We start from the raw sequence: 17,682 nt of genomic DNA, 5'->3' as shown, positions 1-17,682 counted from the left end.
GCATATTACTTGACACTTGTGTGCATTTTATACTCGCACTTGTATGCATATTGTATAGTGTTATGGATATCGATGCATTTATGTTCAACTGACGCTTGTGCGTATCATCGTGGAGTATCAAGGGATACCAATGCATTTATACCCAGTTGGCACTTGTGGAGATCATTGTGGAGTGCCAGAAGATATCAATGTATTTATACTATAATTCAAAATTAAATTATAAGAGTTTTTAGATAATAATTTAGTAGTATAATAGAAAAGAAAATGTATTTCCATCCATTTAAAAGTTTATTCAAATTCGTGATTTTATATAAATTATAGATAAAATTTAAAAATATTTAATAAATGAAATAATGAAAGTTTTTACCAGTCTAAACCCAAAACAACCAGGAATGTTATTTTACCACATTTATTTTAATTATTTAAAAACTTATATATATATGGTATAAGCTGGAATGTTAAAAAAAAAATTCTAACTAACAAAAATAGCTTTATTGTTAAATACATTTCAAAATTGTCATAGTAAATATTTTTTATTATTAATAAGAAGGATAAATTATAAAAATAGTCACTTTTGTTTGCCTCAAATTACATTTTAGTCTCTTATGTTTAAAATATTACGTTTTAGTCACTTACGTTATTGTTTTGTTATGAAGTGGTCACTTTACCTTCAAACTTCTTTACCTCCCTAACGGCTGTTCTACGAGGCAGTTCAAAAGGGTTTTAAATGCCAACTTAGATGTCCAGTTGTTGGGATGAAAATAGATTTTTAATTAAATAAATTTAATTAGAAATGTCACGTACGACATCCAAGTTGGCATTTAAAACTCATTTGGACTGCCAAGTAGGACCGCCGTTAGGGAGGTAATGGAACTTAATGGTAGAGTGACCACTTCGTAACAAAACGATAACGTAAGTCACTAAAATATAACATTTTAAACATAAGTGACTAAAATGTAATATGAAACAAACAAAAATAACTATTTTTTTGTAATTTACCCTAATAAGATTCACTCAATTTGTAAAAATATTTTAATTTTATTAAAAAAATTCATTTAATAAATCTGTTTAATAATAAATAAAGGAAGACAAACTCTTCCAAAAAAAAAATCCCTTCAAGTTACCAGAGAGACCAAACGACAAAACCCATCATGAGAATTAGGGTCTGTTTGATTGCCAGTAAAATATTTTCCGTAAAATGATTTCTGGAAAATGTTTTACTTTTCTGTAAAATGATTTACTGGAAAATATTTTCTGGTGTTTGATTGAATCTATGTAAAATATTTTCTGCTGCTTGGCAGATTTTTGAAAATATTTTTCGGAAAAGTTATTTTTACATATATTAATATATATTAATAAATTTTTATATTTTAAATTATTTTTACATATATTGCAATGATTTATTTATAATAATACTCAATTATTAAGCTACAATATTAATCGTTATAAATTGAAAAAAACTAATATCAAATAAATTATTTGTAATTGTGTTAAAAAAACAAGTATTGAATAATTAAAAAAACAAGTTACTGGAAAATCGATAAACAGAAGCAGTTTTCTACCGGAAATGAAGGAAGGAATGAAGGAGGCGATAGACAGGAGAGCACGGAAAATGTCTTACGGAAATTGAAAGGGTAAGACATTTTCCCTAAAATGTAACCCATTTTCCCTTGTTTTGGAGTTCATTTTCCAAATGGAAAATGTTTTCGCCAATCAAACGCTGGAAAAGTTGGAAATGATTTTCCGGAAAATCAATTCCGTCAATCAAACAGACCCTTAAAATCCATTAATGGAGAGCGAGTCGGGAGGGGAGATTGAGGTTATCCTTCGATAAATAAATAAAATCCTCAATCCAAAAAACATGACCCAAATATGCAGAAGCTCATGGTGGCTCTATGAAACAGTGGTCTGATGTTGGGAGATCGATGACCCTCAAAGGCGCGTCTTCAACCCAGAATTGGTCCTCCGTGCTTTTCAAACCCTCTGCCGCCATTGCATGTGCAACAGTGTTTCCTCCCCTAGCGATGAAGTTAAAACGCCTTGCTGAGAAGCTTCGAGATAATGCTTTCACATCCTAGGTAACCAGTCGAATTTCAAAATAGTCCTCCTCTTTTAACTGTAATTTCAGCATAACAGTCCTTGAATTGCTTTCTAGGGCAACATGCAGAAAGCCCATTTCTTAAGTAAATTAGAGACCATGAAGAATCGCTACCACTTAAACCATAAATACCGAGCTAAACAAGTTATGAATTCTAAAACAAGAACCCATTATTTGACCCATTTTGTCTTGGATAATGAATAATGATACTTGATGCTGCTTTTTGGTTTGAAATCGAGTAACTTGCATCAACATTCATCTTTACCCAAGATGGAGGTGGAGGGGGCCATCGAACCATAGCTGAGGGGTTTGGGTGCTTTAAAATTAAAGTTAGATCTCGATACTCTTGCTTGTATCCACGAATAAAATGAGTTTATTTCGGGAAAACCAAAGGGCCCACATTGTAATTGCTATGTCTTATTTTCTTTTCTTGTTTGCATGTTGGAAAAGCAGCATAACCACTTGAAAAAATTTGCATCCGCAACATCATCAAGCCACTGAACCTCTAATTTTAACCGAACATGTTTCGCAAAATAACAGTCACGACTAACATGCAAATTAGATTCTCTATAATTTTGACAACAAAATTCTTCTAAAATGAAGATTCTGTAGTGTAGGAATAAATTGCAAGCAAATTTCCACAGTAAAATACAAAATCTTGATGGGCAATTTAAATTCCAAATTTGTTTGTACGTGTTGTGCTCAATTATATACAAAATTTATGAGTCAACCAAAGCTTTATAGGCACTTCTCATAGAATAAACTCCAGAATGCTCTCCAGACCAAATTAACTTATGAATTTGAGGGGTCAAAGGTAAATGAATACTCACAATCATTTTTCGAGAAAACTAAGTCATGATCCCAGCAGTTCGATCCAGGGATAATGAGGTCACTTAGGCTATGTTCTTCATTGCTTAACAAACGGGCTTTTTCTTTAAAAAAGTGGTTTTCTTTAAAAAGCAATGAAGAACAGGTTTCATTTGGTAACAAATTCTCAGAAGCTGAGAAGTGCTTTTGGTAAGACGGAGAAGTAAAAATTTTTAGCTTTTCAGCCAAAAAGTGCTTTTGCCTGGTTCATTTACTTTTTTAGCCACACACGAACGCCTTGTTTGCTCTCTACTCTCTGCTTTCTGCTGGTTCTTTGCCCTCATCTCTGCCCTCTGCTGGTTCTTTTTTCCTCTGCCCTCTGCCGGTGAGTTTATCTTTTTCTTCTCTTCTTCTGTATATTTTTGTTTGTCTGGGATTGATTTTTGTAATTGATTGAATATTGGATAGGAGATAAACTTAGGTTGTCAACGCTTCCTTCATCTCCTACATCGAGCGAAAAGAGTAAGAGACAACAATGGTTACTTTCCGGGTAAGGATTGAATCTCCTTTACATATAAAAGCCGGCCCTTAGTTAAGAAGATTCTTTCTGAAAAGAAAAATGCCAGGGCTGGGTTACTGAAGAACTCTCATCCTCTGAAAAAAAAAAGAGAAGATTTTATACTTAGAAAAACGAAACGCGATGCAGTGGAATTTCTCTTCGGATTCGGTTAAATTTCAGTTTCCCTGTTGATACTTAATTTCTTTTCCGTATATTTCCTTTTTGTTTCGTGACAATGTCCGGCGAAACGGCATCGTCTTCCGGAATCATCTTGGAAGGAATTGATGATGTGGAGGACTACGTTTCGGTGAGTACTTTTTGTAGTTCTTATGATTGTTTGGATGCTGAGAAAATGTAGGAAAAAGAGTATGAATACTGAATACCATTGCATTTTTTTTTTGTTTTCTCAATGATTTAATTTAATTTTGATCTAATCAGAAAAGTTTTTAGTTACTTTCTTTATTAAGGACTGAATTTAGGGTTATAAAGCAAGTTAAAATTTACTTACTATTTTTATTTTGAATAACAGTGCGTAAAATCTTAGTATTAAACGAAGTTGATCCATTTTTATGAGGTCTGAAAATCCACGAGTATATTTTCTGTTGTGTTATTGTTCTGAAAGTTTTTATACTTTTACTTTTTAGAAATTAGAGAGCTAAGAGTGAAAGAGATAATGAACTTTTAGTTTCCTCCATTTTCTTGGAGATCAAACAGTTGTATTCTTTCTTTTTCATTTAGTCCGTTAAAATTGTTTGTTTTGATTGTGGTTATCTTAGATTTGTTTGGTAGCTTGACAACTATATGTGAAAAGAACACAAACTGTATCTGTCTTATTTATTTGTTTCCTCTTTTACTGTCTGTTTGGTTGCTGAAAATTCCTATGAAACTAGCATAGTAATTGAAATTTCGTTTATTTACTCTATGAATATGTTACTTTCAATTGGAAATATGTTTTAACATTATTAACACATTAACTTTTGGTAAAAAAAAAACAGGTTTATTATAGGTTACAATGGCCGTAATGACTGCGCCATAGCCAAAAAATTAAAAAAGTGATGATCTGCCCCTTTGATGTTTGCTTTTGGTTGGCAGACCTTGATAAATATAGGAGTTGAGGTTTTAGTTTTATCTATGTATTCTCATACAATTTATGAAAATTATACTGTAGGTATTGTGCATATTTGCAGAGAGTTTTTGGTTTTAAGACTATATTTGTGAATTAAATTAACATTGACTGAAGTGTAGGCCAATGAAGGAGTGAGGTTTTGGGACCGATATCGTCATGTTTATGATCATTTGGTCATTCAAATTCTTGCAAGAGCTCCATAACTTTTAAATATGATTTATTTGCTCTATTGTTCATCTGAATTATAAAACTGCTTGGTAACTGTTAACAAAATTGCCTTGTTGAATATGCCGTTTGTTATTATTGCCCCATGCTCCAGCTCTAATGTGGCATGCTGTTTTAAGTAATCAATGGATGGAAATGGTTGTAATAAGCCTGGATAGCACCAGCTTATTTCTATTCAATATACCTAATAATTGTAAAGCATGATTTATAAAATACTGTTGTGGTGATCCTCTCTGTGTGTGAAGTTTAGCTTTATTGTTTCTGGTTTACGTACTTTTATAATCAAATTGAAGTCTCAGGTTACTTATTTTAATGGGATTATTTAATGGGATTATAATTATATTTTAACAGACATGCCAAGAGGGATCGACGCATTTGTGATGCATATGTGATGTGCAAAGAAAAGATAGAGGATGAAGTTATATCTACATTTCTCCAGCTGATATCATCACAAGCTAGGTGCTTATTTGACCAGTCAATTTTACTACATTACTGCCTTTTTTCCCTTTTAAACTTTTCCATTTTGTTGATCTTTAGTCCAGGGTTGCATGTCATTCATATTGCTGCTGAGATGGCACCAGTTGCTAAGGTATGTGTTAGCCCCTTATATTTGCTGCTCTCTTGGCTAATTTTTAATGAATGAATATTATAAGAGGTCTATCCTTTTTAGTCTATTTTTCAAGTTGGTGCACTTAACCCTTCTCTATCCCTGATGTCATATTCCCGTTGAAAATTGTGTTCTTCTTGGATTGACCATGTAGAAAAGGAAAACCACAGATGCAGTTTATTAGATTTTGTTAATTTCTTTCAAGGTGTTGTGCAACCATTTGATTTTTTTGCGGTTCTGATGCCTTGCATTTTTTCACTTTTAGTATAAGTACATATAAGTTAGAGGAACATCTTAACATTTTTCATTTCATGCTCTCTGTAATCTTTGCCTTGCTAGGTTTGCTGGCTAATGTTCTTATCCTGTCCTGTGTGGTTTTTCCATGTTCACCAGTGCTTTTTCCTATGGTTATACTTGCTGCTGTAATGATTGGTGTGCATTCCTGTGTGAAAGACAATCTAGAGTACATAAATAGCCAGATACAACTTATTATAGTGGTGTCATTGTTATTTAACTGCATTAAACTCACCCAAGCTCTTGGTGTGTATTAATACATGTAGATAGGACAAATATCATTGTTATTGAGTGGAAACTCGAAGGAGTTAAAAGAGAAGGAACCGGGCACTCATTGTGAATCTATCTTGTTTGTTATGCTATGCAGGGAGTTCATACACCGGGTGGTAACAGGTTACTTACCAAGTGTGATTCTAATCTTATTTCTGTATGCTGTTCCACCAACCATGATGTTGTTTTCTGCAATGGAGGGGAATATTTCACGTAGTCAGAGGAAACGGAGTGCTTGCATCAAAGTTCTGTACAATATGGGCATTCCATATTTTACCCTCAAATTAGAATCTTAGTATCCATTGCACGCTAAACTGTTCAATTGAAACTATGTTTGCTTTTATAATTCCAAGTATTTTGTTTTATATTCTCAAACATTTAATCTAAAGGGTGATGAAATAGTTAGTTCGATCCATTGTTAATTGAACTATAATTAACTAAACCGTTAGTTGAATTGAGTTTTTTTTCTGTTAAAATAATTAACCGAATCGAACCAACTTCAATTAATTTTGTCGGCTTTCTATTGAATTGTTATTTATATAACTTTTTTCTCCTTTTGGTCCAAAGTTCATACCATTTTGAAACAATTATTGGCAAACATTACCCTAAAATGGTAGTGTGCATTAAATCGGAACAAAAATATGACAAACAATGTGCATTGTCATATATTAGAACAAAAACATTATAACATTACAATGACAGTTGATAGGTGTTTAATTCATATATGTTTTAGAGTTAAATTCACACTTAGTTTTAGGCTCCTTTTTAAGTGAATTACTAAGTTTAATATTGGGTTTTAGTAATTAGATTTTAGATTTTAGTTAGATAGTATTATGTTTGTTTAATTTTAGTGTTAAAGTATCCCATCAAATATCTAATTACACATATTTAATTTTTATATTTAAATATTTAAATATAGTTTATATATTCTAATTAAATTTTATAAATAATTAATATTAATTACTTAGAAATATTTAAAATTAATATTATATATTAAAATATTAACAATAAGTTATAATAAATTATTTTTTTATATTTTTGCTAAAATATCATAATATTAACTAATTTGAACATTATTTAAATACATATTTATTACTTTATAATCTCATGTCTAAAATAGACATTTTATTCTTCAAAAGTACTTTTTGACAGCAATGCTAAACACTCAAATTTCTCAAAAGTACTTCTCAAAAGCAATGAAGAACTAGCCCTTACACGTTCCAATTCTGCTACCTAATCTATAACAATTCTTGTTTGGGCTTGACCCGATAACCAGTAGTCCTGCCATATTAAAACCGAAAGCCCAGAACCAATCCTCCAACGTACACCCAATCTTAATAGGCCTTTTGAACTCCATATGCTTCTCCAGACCAAGGATGAGTTTGAACCCAAAGGAGCCTCCAAAAATTTTGAATTATGATAATATTTCTCCCACATTAGCCTCGCAACTAGAGGTGCTCATGGGCAGGGCGGCCCGGCCCGGCCTAACGGCCCGCCCGAAATATGGGAGGGTTTGGGTAAAAATATAGGCCCGAAATATGAGCTTGGGCAAAAAAACGAGGCCCGTTTAGAAAACGGGCTGGGCCTCGGGAACCACTTTTTCGGCCCAGTCCCGGCCCGATATAATAAATATATTTATTTTTTAAAATTTTAAAATATTTTTACATACTTTTTTAATTTTTTTAAAATTTTAAAATATTTTTAAAATACTTTTTTTTAATTTTTTTAATTTTAAAATATTTTTAAAATACTTTTTTTTTAATTTTTTAAAATTTTAAAATATTTTTAAAATACTTTTTTTAATTTTTTAAAATTTTTAAAATAAAAATGGGCCGGGCCCGGACTTATGATTTTTTCCCCGGGCCGGGCCTGGGCAAAATCTTAGGCCCATATTTCGGGCCGGGCCGAAAATTTTTATGGGCCCGGCCCGACCCATGAGCACCTCTACTCGCAACTAGGGAGTTTGGATTCTCAAATTGCCACCAGCCTTGCTTTGCTAACATAGCAATGTTAAATTTTGATAGATCTCAAAACCCCATTTCGCCTTCTTTTAGATAACATAGGGATTGTCTTATGCACCAATGTATCCCTCTTTTCCCTGTCGTTTTTTGCCACAGAACTGAGACAATAAGGATTCAAGCTCTTTGCTAAAGGAGCTAGACAATAAAGAGCAGGATATTGCAAACATTGGTATTGCCTGCAAAACTGATTGATAGCACTTTCGAACTCCATTTGTTTAATCTTTTTACAAATTTTTCCTTCACATCTTTAACAGCTTTCTTCTTGTTTCGTCCAACAATAGAAGGGAGGCCAAGATACTTTTTCAGGTTTACACTAGAATTCACTCCAACGATTCGACACACATCATCTTTGTTTTTCTTAGGACACATTTGAGTTGAAAAAAGTACTCGACTTATCATAATTTACTAGTTGGCCTGAGCTGCTTGCATAAGTCTCCAAAATCTCTTTTTAAGTAACCTAACTCTTACTATTATGGCCTCACCAAAAATTAAACTATCATCCGCAAAAAGCAGATGAGTAACAAGGGGGGCATATCTATTAACACGAGTTCCTTTTTAAGGGCAATTGAACCCAATTTCCCCAATCTCTTGTTCTTCAAAGAATGTAAGATTTCATACGCTGCTAAAATGTTGTCTGAAATAAGCCTCCCTGGAACAAAGACATTTTGTGCCTCATCAATACAATAGTGTAAAACTGATTGAAACCTGTTCACTAGCATCTTTGAAAGAATTTTCTGAAGCATGTTGCACAAACTGATTTGTCTAAACTGAACCATGTTTGGGGGATTACTCACCTTCGGTATCAAAACAATGTGAGTCTGGTTTATCTCAGAAATGTTGTGGATCCCATTCAGTGCCGCAATACAATAATCCGCTACCTCCCAAAGAAACAACTCCCAAACCATCTTCACCTAAAGCCTTTAATGGACTCATGAATTTTAAAGCACTGCAAACCTCCTCATAGATGAATTCCCGAACTAGATCCTCATTCATTGTCCGGGTGATGCACGGCTCAACCCCTAGCAAAATCTCATCCGCATTTGCTATTCCATTAAGAAAAGAGAAAACTAAAATAGTTTTTTGCGAGTAGCAAATCAGCCCAATTTTGCTAATGAAGTTTAAAAATTTAACAAATATTTTTCCCAAATCAAAATAAATAAATTCTATTTTTATATTCAAAATATTTTTATTAATTTTAAATTATAAATGAATTTATTCGATGAAAATAAAAAAAATGAATCTAGATTGACTCTTTTATTTCCATAAGTTTTATAAAATATTAAATATATTGATCTAATTTAATTACAAAATATATGATTAAATACAATGTTGCTTGAACCGGATCGGACCGGCCAGAAGATCAGTCTAGAGAGTGGCTTAGATCGAGAACCGGTACAAAATAATTGAATTGATTAAAAAATCAATCGCATTGATGATTGAATCAATTAAACCGAAATTTTTTAATTTTAATAAATTTTAATCAAATCGATTGAACCAGTTAGACCGACGAATCAGTGACCTGATTAGTTAGGCTATTGGTCCGGTTTAAAAAATATTGATTAAATATCTTTTTAAATAAATAAAATAAGAAAGTTGAGGTAACAATATCAACATCTAAGTTCTGATTGATAATCTCTTAGATTATTTTAAATTAAATTATTTATAATTATACTTGTAAATTCTGAAAAAGAAAATTAGATTATCAATTAGTGTTTTTAAAGGGAAATACATATCCAAATTTTCGAAACCATATCATTGGAAGGGATAATCACAAATTTCAAATATAGAACATAAAACCATCTTAGGAAATACAAAATCACACTGGTAACAAAATTATTAAAAAAATTTAAATAAGAACGAAATTAATTTTTAGTTAAAATGATAAAATTATGAAATTGAAATTGATTACTGTTATATATATTTTTAAAATTTTATATAAAAACGTATACAAAATATAAATATATTATTTCGGGGTAAATAAATGTTATGTTTTTATAATGGGTAAACTATAAAAATAGTCATTTTTATTTATCTCAAGTTACATTTTAATCACTTATGTCTGAAATGTTATATTTTAGTTACTTACATTATTGTGTTGCAACATTTTAGTCACTGAGCGTTAATTGTCGTTAACGGTGTAACTATAAGCTGACATGATATATTAAATCATCATTTTAAACGAAAATTTTAGAATAAATTATACAATTAATCCCTATATTTTTTTCGTTTTGACCTATTTTTTCTTTTATATTCTTTGAACTTTTCCCTCTCTTTTTTTTCTTTATGTTCCATTCTCTTCTCCTTCTCCTTCTCTTTGATTGATCTTCCCAATTTAAATTGTTCAAAAACTAAAAGTATAGGGACCAATCAAAAAGAGGCAGAAGCAGAAGCGAATAAAAAAAAAGAAAAAAAATTAAATTGTTCAAAACGAAAAAATATATGGACTAATTGTATAATTTAACTTGAAATTTTTGTTTAAAATAATAATTTAACATGACACCTCAACTCAATTCTAAATCATTGAGGACAATTAACGGTTCGATAACTAACTAAAATGTTATAAAAGTGAATATTTTGATAATTTGTCCTTTTATAATTTGATAATGAAATTGAAAACCAGAGAGATTCTTTTTTCTTATTCCGAAAGGGGTATAGATACTAACTTAAACAGTACAAATTTGAGTTCAGTTTCAAAGGTGTCCAATGAGTTACAGGTTGCTAAGCAGCAACATTATCAACACTGAGTGGAGTGCCATTTTGAAACTTCAAAATTTCCCAAACTCCAACCATATTCCTAATTTCTTTTTGCTTAATAGGGTTTGGTGTTGCAGTAACAACTACAATAATTTGGAAATGGAGGATCTTGATCCCACTAAACTCATTGTTATCAATGATCAGCGGTCCCTCGACCGCAAGATTTCCGCCATTCGTAATGATGGCCCTTCTAAACTCCAGGTTCTTCCTAAAAGATTTTCCAATATAATGTTTGTTCCTTGCTTTACATATTCCCTTGATTGCAATTACTCTTCCTTTTTCTTCTTCTTCTTCTTCTTGTTGCTTTGATTTTCTTATAGTTGCCCTTTTAGCTTGCCATTTTGTGTTTTGAGGTTTAATTTTCGAATGATCAACAACCTGAACTGTGTGTTCTTTGAGATATCAAAATTTCATGATTTTATACTTTCCTAAACCAATTATGTTGGAATTGAAAGACATTCATTTTTATTCAATTAAGATAATTTTAAGTTTTGTTCAGATTTTGTACAGAAAGCATATGATTTTCTTTAAGATGACCCCATTAAAGATTCTACTTCTATATAAACTAAATACGTTACCATTAATGTTAGATTATAACTATTTATCCGTTTTTAATATATTATGATGTTGCTTTTACTTTGTAGTAAATTCCCCCCCCCCCCCCGAAAAAAAATAGTAGCAAAAGTACCTGTGAAACAGAGCCTGCTTTTGTATCATTTGCTTTTGCTGTTTGTCAACTTCAGTTAGTGAAGGATTAAGTAGGAAATGCAAGTGAAATAAACAACAATTGATTGGAACCTAGGTTTTATGCTTGTTTGGTTCATAATGTCAGGGTTTGAGTTTCAGGTGATTGCGGATTTTGATGCAACTTTGACAAGGTACTGGGTCAATGGGCTCCGAGGACAAAGTAGGTTTATCTTTATATTACGATCATAAGTTGTCTACAAGTTTCTGATTTTTGTTTTTCCCCCTTCTAATATATTATGTATAGGCAGTCATGGCCTTTTGAAGCAAGGAAATCCAGAGTATGACGCCAAGAGGCAAGCATTATTTGAATACTATCATCCATTAGAATTCTCTCCAGCGATTCCACTTGAAGAGAAAACCAAACTCATGGAAGAGTGGTATGTTACTCAATCATCCATTATTTTAGACTTTTAGTAGTATTGAGCATGTGAATGATAGGAATGGTTCATTTCATGATGCTTGATTATTCGATTTTTTTTTATTTAAACAAGGACATAGAATTCTTTAGCTTTGTGCTCTCTGGATCTTGACTATGTTCTGAGCAAATGATGCTATTTATTCTAACCTACATAGGTGGGGGAAAACACATGGTCTTCTCATTGAAGGAGGCCTTACATATGATGCAATAAAAAGCTCTGTTGCTAACTCTAATATTGCCTTTAGGGATGGTGTAGTTGAACTCTTTGAGTTATTGGAGGTATCTCTTTCTCTCAACTTTCTTTTTTGGATTTTTTTCTTTGTAGTTGTCATTTAGGTAACTTACATTTTACTGGAAGAATCTAGATTTCAATTTCAGTACTGTTTTCTTGATTCTTGAAAACTTTTTATTATGTTTATTAAGATCATGAATCTGTTAGATCTTTATGGAGCGAACTTAAGAGAATGGTGAACTTTATACGCATTTTACAATACTCTTTTAAATAAATAGGTATAGTGAATCTTTATTTATTTTTATATGATGGCTAGCTGCTTCACACTCAAAATTTTTGAAAAACCACATCTAAATACACTGCCCTAAATAATTGTTCAAGAAGAAGCATTAGAATTGTGATATGGACGCTTTTATTGCAATAGGAATTTTAGTTTTATTTATTTATTATATCAGGTTTTATTAAGAGTTTTAGTTTTACTTATTTTCTCTATTATATTAGGTTTTTGTTTCCTTCATAAACTCTAAGTTAGGAATTCTATTTTATGTGAATTAGGACTCTTTCCTTTGTTATTAACAGTCTATAAAAGGCGGCCAATATGAAATAAAGAGGCAAGCAATTATTCTATAAAAAAGAAACTTTATTTTGAGAGGGGTTCAGTCAAGGACGAATCTGCCTTTTGAGTAACCATAGGTCGAAGCAAGAATTCTTTCTTGTCTAGACTTGTGACTAGATCCTACGCCAAGGCGCATAACAACTTGGTATCCGAACCAGCTGTCATAGGTGATGAAAAGACTTTGACAGCCAAGCTGGAGGCTTTCATGGAACAAATGGCTACAAGGCAACAAGCATAACAAATGGCTACAAGGCAACAAGCATTAGAGGAGCAGGTGGCGATATTATCTCTTTCGGTCTAAAAGATAACGAAAGGGGATTCAAAGAAAAATAATGAACAGGGCAGCAGCGGAGGCACGAAAAGGAACTCAGACTCGCAACACGGTGGGTGCATGGTGCCACGATACTCTAAGATGGAATTTCCCACTTATGATGGTGTTGAAGACCCTTTAGGGTGGCTGAAAAGATGCAAAAAAAATTTTTGGCAATCAACGAACTAATGAAGAAGACAAAGTAGGCTTAGCTTCATTCCATCTCTTAGGAGAGGCACAATTGTGGATTGATCAAATGGAAAAAAAGGAGGAAAATCTTGATTGGGGGCACTTCAAAGAGTGTTGTCATGTAAGATTTGGACACCTATGAGTAATAACCCCTTGGGAGAACTTGCCAACTTGAAACAAACTGGGACCGTAGAGGAATGTCAACGCGAATTTCAATCACTATTGGCTAGGACTATTGATCTTAAACCTCGACAACAAGTAAACCTCTTTACTGCCAGGTTGATAGAGGAACTTAGAATTGATATTGAGATGCAACAGCCGGAAAACCTTGGAGTCGCAATGAATATGGCTCGAACATTCGAACGTAAACAAAATGTCTCTTCCAAACTGTCATCTTGAGCCATCCTGAATTGGCCAACTTCCAAAAACATTAGCAGCAATTCAATCATTCCAACAACTAAGAGCATTGCAAAGGGAGGGGGACAAACAACAGAACCATCGGGGAACAATGGCAAAATAGGTTCTTCTACACCATTTATTACGAGATTGACACAGACAGAAATGGCGGAAAGAAGGGCTAAAGGGCTGTGTTATAATTGTGACGAGTCTTATTCCATGGGACACAAATGTAAAAGGTTATTTTGGATAGAAGTACCATATGTTGAAGGCAAGCAAGATGATGATGAGATAGATGATTTTGGATAAGTTCTGAAGTTAATTCTGAATTTGAGCTTGAGGACAAGCTCAACTCCGAGAAGGGGAGTAATGATATGGACGCTTTCATTGCAATAGGAATTTTAGTTTTATTTATTTATTATATCATATTTTATTATATTAGGTTTTTGTTTCCCTCATAAACTCTAAGTTAGGAATCCTATTTCATGTCAATTAGGACTCTTTCCTTTGTTATTAACAGTCTATAAAAGGCTGCCAATATGAAATAAAGAGGCAAGCAATTATTCTATCCAAAAGAAACGTTATTTTGAGAGGGGGTTCAGTCAAGGACTAATCTGCCTTTTGAGTAACCATAGGTCAAAGGAAGAATTCTTTCTCATCTAGACCTGTGACTAGATCCTACGCCAAGGCGCATAACAAATTGCTGAACGTATGAAACAGTGAACAGAAAGTTTTAAGAGGATATTTTATTCATCATATTTTTGTGCATACTTAAGGAAGAATTACTGTAGACAGTTCCCTTGTTCTTTATCACACTGATTTGCGAAAACAAGTGCTCTCCAAGACTCCTGATGTTTACCAACTCTGATATTCCTTTCCCTCCATCCTGTCTTTTGAATTTGTCTTCAAGAATTCATGGTATAACTGGTAAATACCAAAGACCTCAGTTAGTTAAAAATAGGAATATATTTTTCTGCCAAACACTAGCTAACTGTGTTTTGCTTTCTCTTTTTTAATTTGTAGCTGTTACAGCTTTCATCCATTCTAGTTTTTTAGTAATGATGATACCACTGGGGTGAAGGCTATTTTATAATAGTAAAGTATGAGAAGAAAACCATAGCGTGTTCTATATCTTTATATTCGCCCCAAATGCCAATTCCAATTCTTTATATCCAGTTAGTGTCGTTGGCATAATGATAGAGGATGGATTTCTTCTCTGCATCCTTAGGGAATTGATAATTGCTATTATGCCCTCACATGTGAAAATAGCCAGAACCCAGAATTTTAAAAAGTAGAGCTCTAAATTGCTAGCACTAATATTCAATAGGGAAAACCGGAGGGTTTTAATATATAAAAAAAAAAAGTTTAAACCTATATATGTATGTATATGTATGCATGCATTATGTGTCTGCTTGTAAGGCTAGGATCTTTTTTTCTTTCAATTATGCCTCAATTTCTTTGTTTCATCTGGAATATTCAGGAGAAAGATGTCCCTGTTCTCATATTTTCAGCAGGGCTTGCAGATATTATAGAGGAGGTTAGCCTAGCAAAATTTTCCTTTTTCCGGACTTGTGGCCATCTATCAGAAGTAGCATTTGAGCCTTTTCCTGTCTAATCTGTTCCTCGTGCATTGTTGTATCTTTTTCTTATTATGTAAGGTCCTGAGGCAGAAAGTTCACAGATATTTTAAGAACATTAAAATTGTCTCAAACCAGATGGTGTTTGATGACAGTGGTCGCCTTGTATCTTTCAAAGGTATGTTTTATACGCATTGTCCTCTACTGAATCTATTGCAGCTAATGCATTAAAAAATGCTATCGCCCTTCTGCTTAATATTTGTAGTTTTTATTTGCTTAAGATATATCGTTGAACTATATTTTAGAGTAATTGGTATACGCATCAGTTATTTCTAGTACCATCTTTTAATTTGCATTTATCACTTGAGTCTTAAGAAACACTTGCGCTAGGGTGGCGTCATGTTTTATGCAATTGACCTAGATAAATGATTGTATGAAATAGTTATGCCATGTCAGAATGTCCCTTCAACTCAAATTATGTCACAATCTGATTTTCAGAAAAAAAGTAAACTATTTATGACATTATATCTAATAATTAATGATAAATATATATTTCAGCAGTCCATTATTGATTCTTATGATAAAAAGTATACTTTTTAAAAAACCAAATTATGTGACTTGATTTGAATGGAAGGGATATATGTCAACATGGCATGGCATAACTGTTCCATACATTCCTTTATCTAACAACTTAAGGAAGGAAGAGTCTCGATATGCCTTTCAAGATATTCATTTTTTTCAGAGTGAAAAAAAGTAATTGATGGATACTAAAAATGAGTTTTGAAAAACTTGGACCATCTATATCTAGTCATCTGGTATGTTTATGCAATATGGTGTTTCGCAACATCATGGAATATTATCTAATGACTGTAATAATTGCTCTGAATGTTACTTTGTTCCGGTTTGCCCAGGGAAGTTGATTCACAGTCTGAATAAAAATGAGCATGCTCTTGATATGGCTACACCTCTTCATGATCAAACGGGTGGCATTGACAGTGCTGTTGCAGACAATGCCTCAGTGAAGCAGAGGACTAATGTGCTACTTCTAGGTGATCATACTGGTGATTTGGGAATGTCTGATGGCTTGAATTATGAGAATCGTATATCTGTGGGGTTTTTGTAAGTAAAACATTCATATGTGCCTTTCATAATTGTTTATTTGTTTTTGCACTATACTCTGAAAGGCTATGTTGTTTCAACCATGTCTGAAACTTGTGTCCAACATATATACGGAAATGGATATGAGGATTTAAACCTTCCAAGAATCCTCCAAATACACAGAAAAACCTAAGGGGGAAAAAAAAAGAATATACCCGTGTCGGGCTCATACCCATATTCGATACAACTGAGTCCAACGAACATACCTTATAGGTGGCTAAAACCCTTTATGCCTATATTGCTCAGACTCTTCCTTTTGCGTGAAGTACCTTTGTCTGACTTATATTCGGATATGGATGTGAGGATATGCCCTTCCAAGGGTCGTGGAAAATTTAAAAAAATTTATTGAACATTTGGTAAGAATTTATGTAAACCGCTTATCTACGTGAAATCACTTTTCAGGAATGACAACATTGAGAAGAATCTTGAGAGCTACCGCAAGGCGTTTGATATTGTTTACTTGGTAAGTATTAGGTTTTGATCCACCCCCAGTTCTGTTGGGGTGTTAAAAGTGCCAAAGGAGGTAGTCCCCTTCATATATAACAGTAGATTGCTACAGTGATATGAAACAGTAGTTTATGAGGTTTTGCAGGGAGAAAACAAGAATGCTAATATGGAAGTTGATGATGTTTATTGTAGAATGACAGACCCATGTGGGGAGTGGTGGATCTTGCAGCCGAGCTGTGTTCAAAGTTTGATGGTTAACGCTATTCTCCTCATTCTTGTAACATTTCTACATCCAATCCAACACCTTTCTTTAGGCTAAACGGATCTTTGATTAGTTGATATTTGTGTTAACCATTGTTGACTGGCATTAGTTGTTCCTTGATCAACTTTGACCGACGATTAATAGATGTTAATCCTCTTAACTTTTATTTTGTTATTTAAAAAACTCTTTTATCTTTAATTTTAATTTTTTGAAGAAATCATATATATTTATATTCTTTTGAGATTTTCTGAATTTTTCTTTTCTAATTTCTAATTTTTTTCTTTTTGTTATATTTGAAATATTTATATTATATAACTTTTTTTATAAATTTTTATTTTATAAAATTTATATTATATAAAAAACTTTGAAGAATTTATTTTTTTTAAAGATGCTACGTCATTAGAATGACATGTAGAAACAACACTTTGTAACATGATTTCATTGACTAAATATTCTACTTATTTTGAACTAAATTTATAACCAGTAGATATAAGACAATTAAATATTAATAGATATAAATCTATTTTCGCCCTTGGCGTTTTACTTTGTCAGATGTTGTCAAATAAAAA

General features: G+C 32.5%; 2 protein-coding genes across 7 annotated transcripts; both read left to right on the top strand.

Moving 5' to 3' along the window:
- Positions 1–1,798: 1,798 nt before the first annotated feature.
- LOC107904774 (probable starch synthase 4, chloroplastic/amyloplastic) lies at positions 1,799–6,401 on the top strand. Of its 4 annotated transcripts, none has more exons than XM_016831258.2 (6): positions 1,799–3,290; positions 3,374–3,455; positions 3,743–3,771; positions 5,167–5,274; positions 5,353–5,404; positions 6,084–6,401. In XM_016831258.2, the coding sequence occupies exons 2-6, from the start codon at positions 3,441–3,443 to the stop codon at positions 6,201–6,203; spliced, it is 324 nt and encodes a 107-aa protein (XP_016686747.1). In that variant the 5' UTR covers positions 1,799–3,290; positions 3,374–3,440; the 3' UTR covers positions 6,204–6,401. The 4 variants fall into 4 exon arrangements, 2 of the variants coding, with proteins under 2 accessions (XP_016686747.1, XP_016686748.1); XM_016831259.2 differs by having other exon boundaries at positions 3,532–3,771; XR_005914198.1 differs by having other exon boundaries at positions 1,800–3,290; positions 3,532–3,771; positions 5,358–5,404.
- Positions 6,402–10,591: 4,190 nt separating this feature from the next.
- On the top strand, positions 10,592–17,279 carry LOC107904775 (7-methylguanosine phosphate-specific 5'-nucleotidase A). 3 transcript variants are annotated; one of them, XM_041094642.1, is made up of 9 exons: positions 10,592–10,962; positions 11,608–11,668; positions 11,753–11,885; positions 12,082–12,205; positions 15,150–15,206; positions 15,328–15,424; positions 16,158–16,365; positions 16,807–16,867; positions 17,044–17,279. In XM_041094642.1, exons 1-9 carry the CDS (start codon positions 10,711–10,713, stop codon positions 17,107–17,109), a joined length of 1,059 nt encoding a protein of 352 aa, XP_040950576.1. In that variant the 5' UTR covers positions 10,592–10,710; the 3' UTR covers positions 17,110–17,279. The 3 variants fall into 3 exon arrangements, with proteins under 3 accessions (XP_040950576.1, XP_040950575.1, XP_016686749.2); XM_041094641.1 differs by having other exon boundaries at positions 10,599–10,962; positions 16,997–17,279; XM_016831260.2 differs by having other exon boundaries at positions 10,625–10,962; positions 17,052–17,279.
- Positions 17,280–17,682: the final 403 nt, after the last annotated feature.

This window comes from Gossypium hirsutum, chromosome D05 (genome assembly GCF_007990345.1).
Source record: "Gossypium hirsutum isolate 1008001.06 chromosome D05, Gossypium_hirsutum_v2.1, whole genome shotgun sequence".
Taxonomy (NCBI): Eukaryota; Viridiplantae; Streptophyta; class Magnoliopsida; order Malvales; family Malvaceae; genus Gossypium; species Gossypium hirsutum.
The sequence above is the reverse complement of the archived record's forward strand: the minus strand, read 5'-3'. Positions and strand labels throughout refer to the sequence as shown.

What these genes read in the sequence shown, in the direction of transcription:
- LOC107904774 (XM_016831258.2), top strand. An exon ending in ATGTGGAGGACTACGTTTCG is followed by an intron (nt 3,772 to 5,166) that starts GTGAGTACTTTT and finishes ATATTTTAACAG; the next exon opens with ACATGCCAAGAGGGATCGAC. An exon ending in CTGATATCATCACAAGCTAG is followed by an intron (nt 5,275 to 5,352) that starts GTGCTTATTTGA and finishes GTTGATCTTTAG; the next exon opens with TCCAGGGTTGCATGTCATTC.
- LOC107904775 (XM_041094641.1), top strand. Translation starts at nt 10,711, where the DNA reads ATGAGTTACAGGTTGCTAAGCAGCAACATTATCAACACTGAGTGGAGT. An exon ending in ATGGCCCTTCTAAACTCCAG is followed by an intron (nt 10,963 to 11,607) that starts GTTCTTCCTAAA and finishes TTTGAGTTTCAG; the next exon opens with GTGATTGCGGATTTTGATGC. An exon ending in CGTTTGATATTGTTTACTTG is followed by an intron (nt 16,868 to 16,996) that starts GTAAGTATTAGG and finishes GAGGTTTTGCAG; the next exon opens with GGAGAAAACAAGAATGCTAA.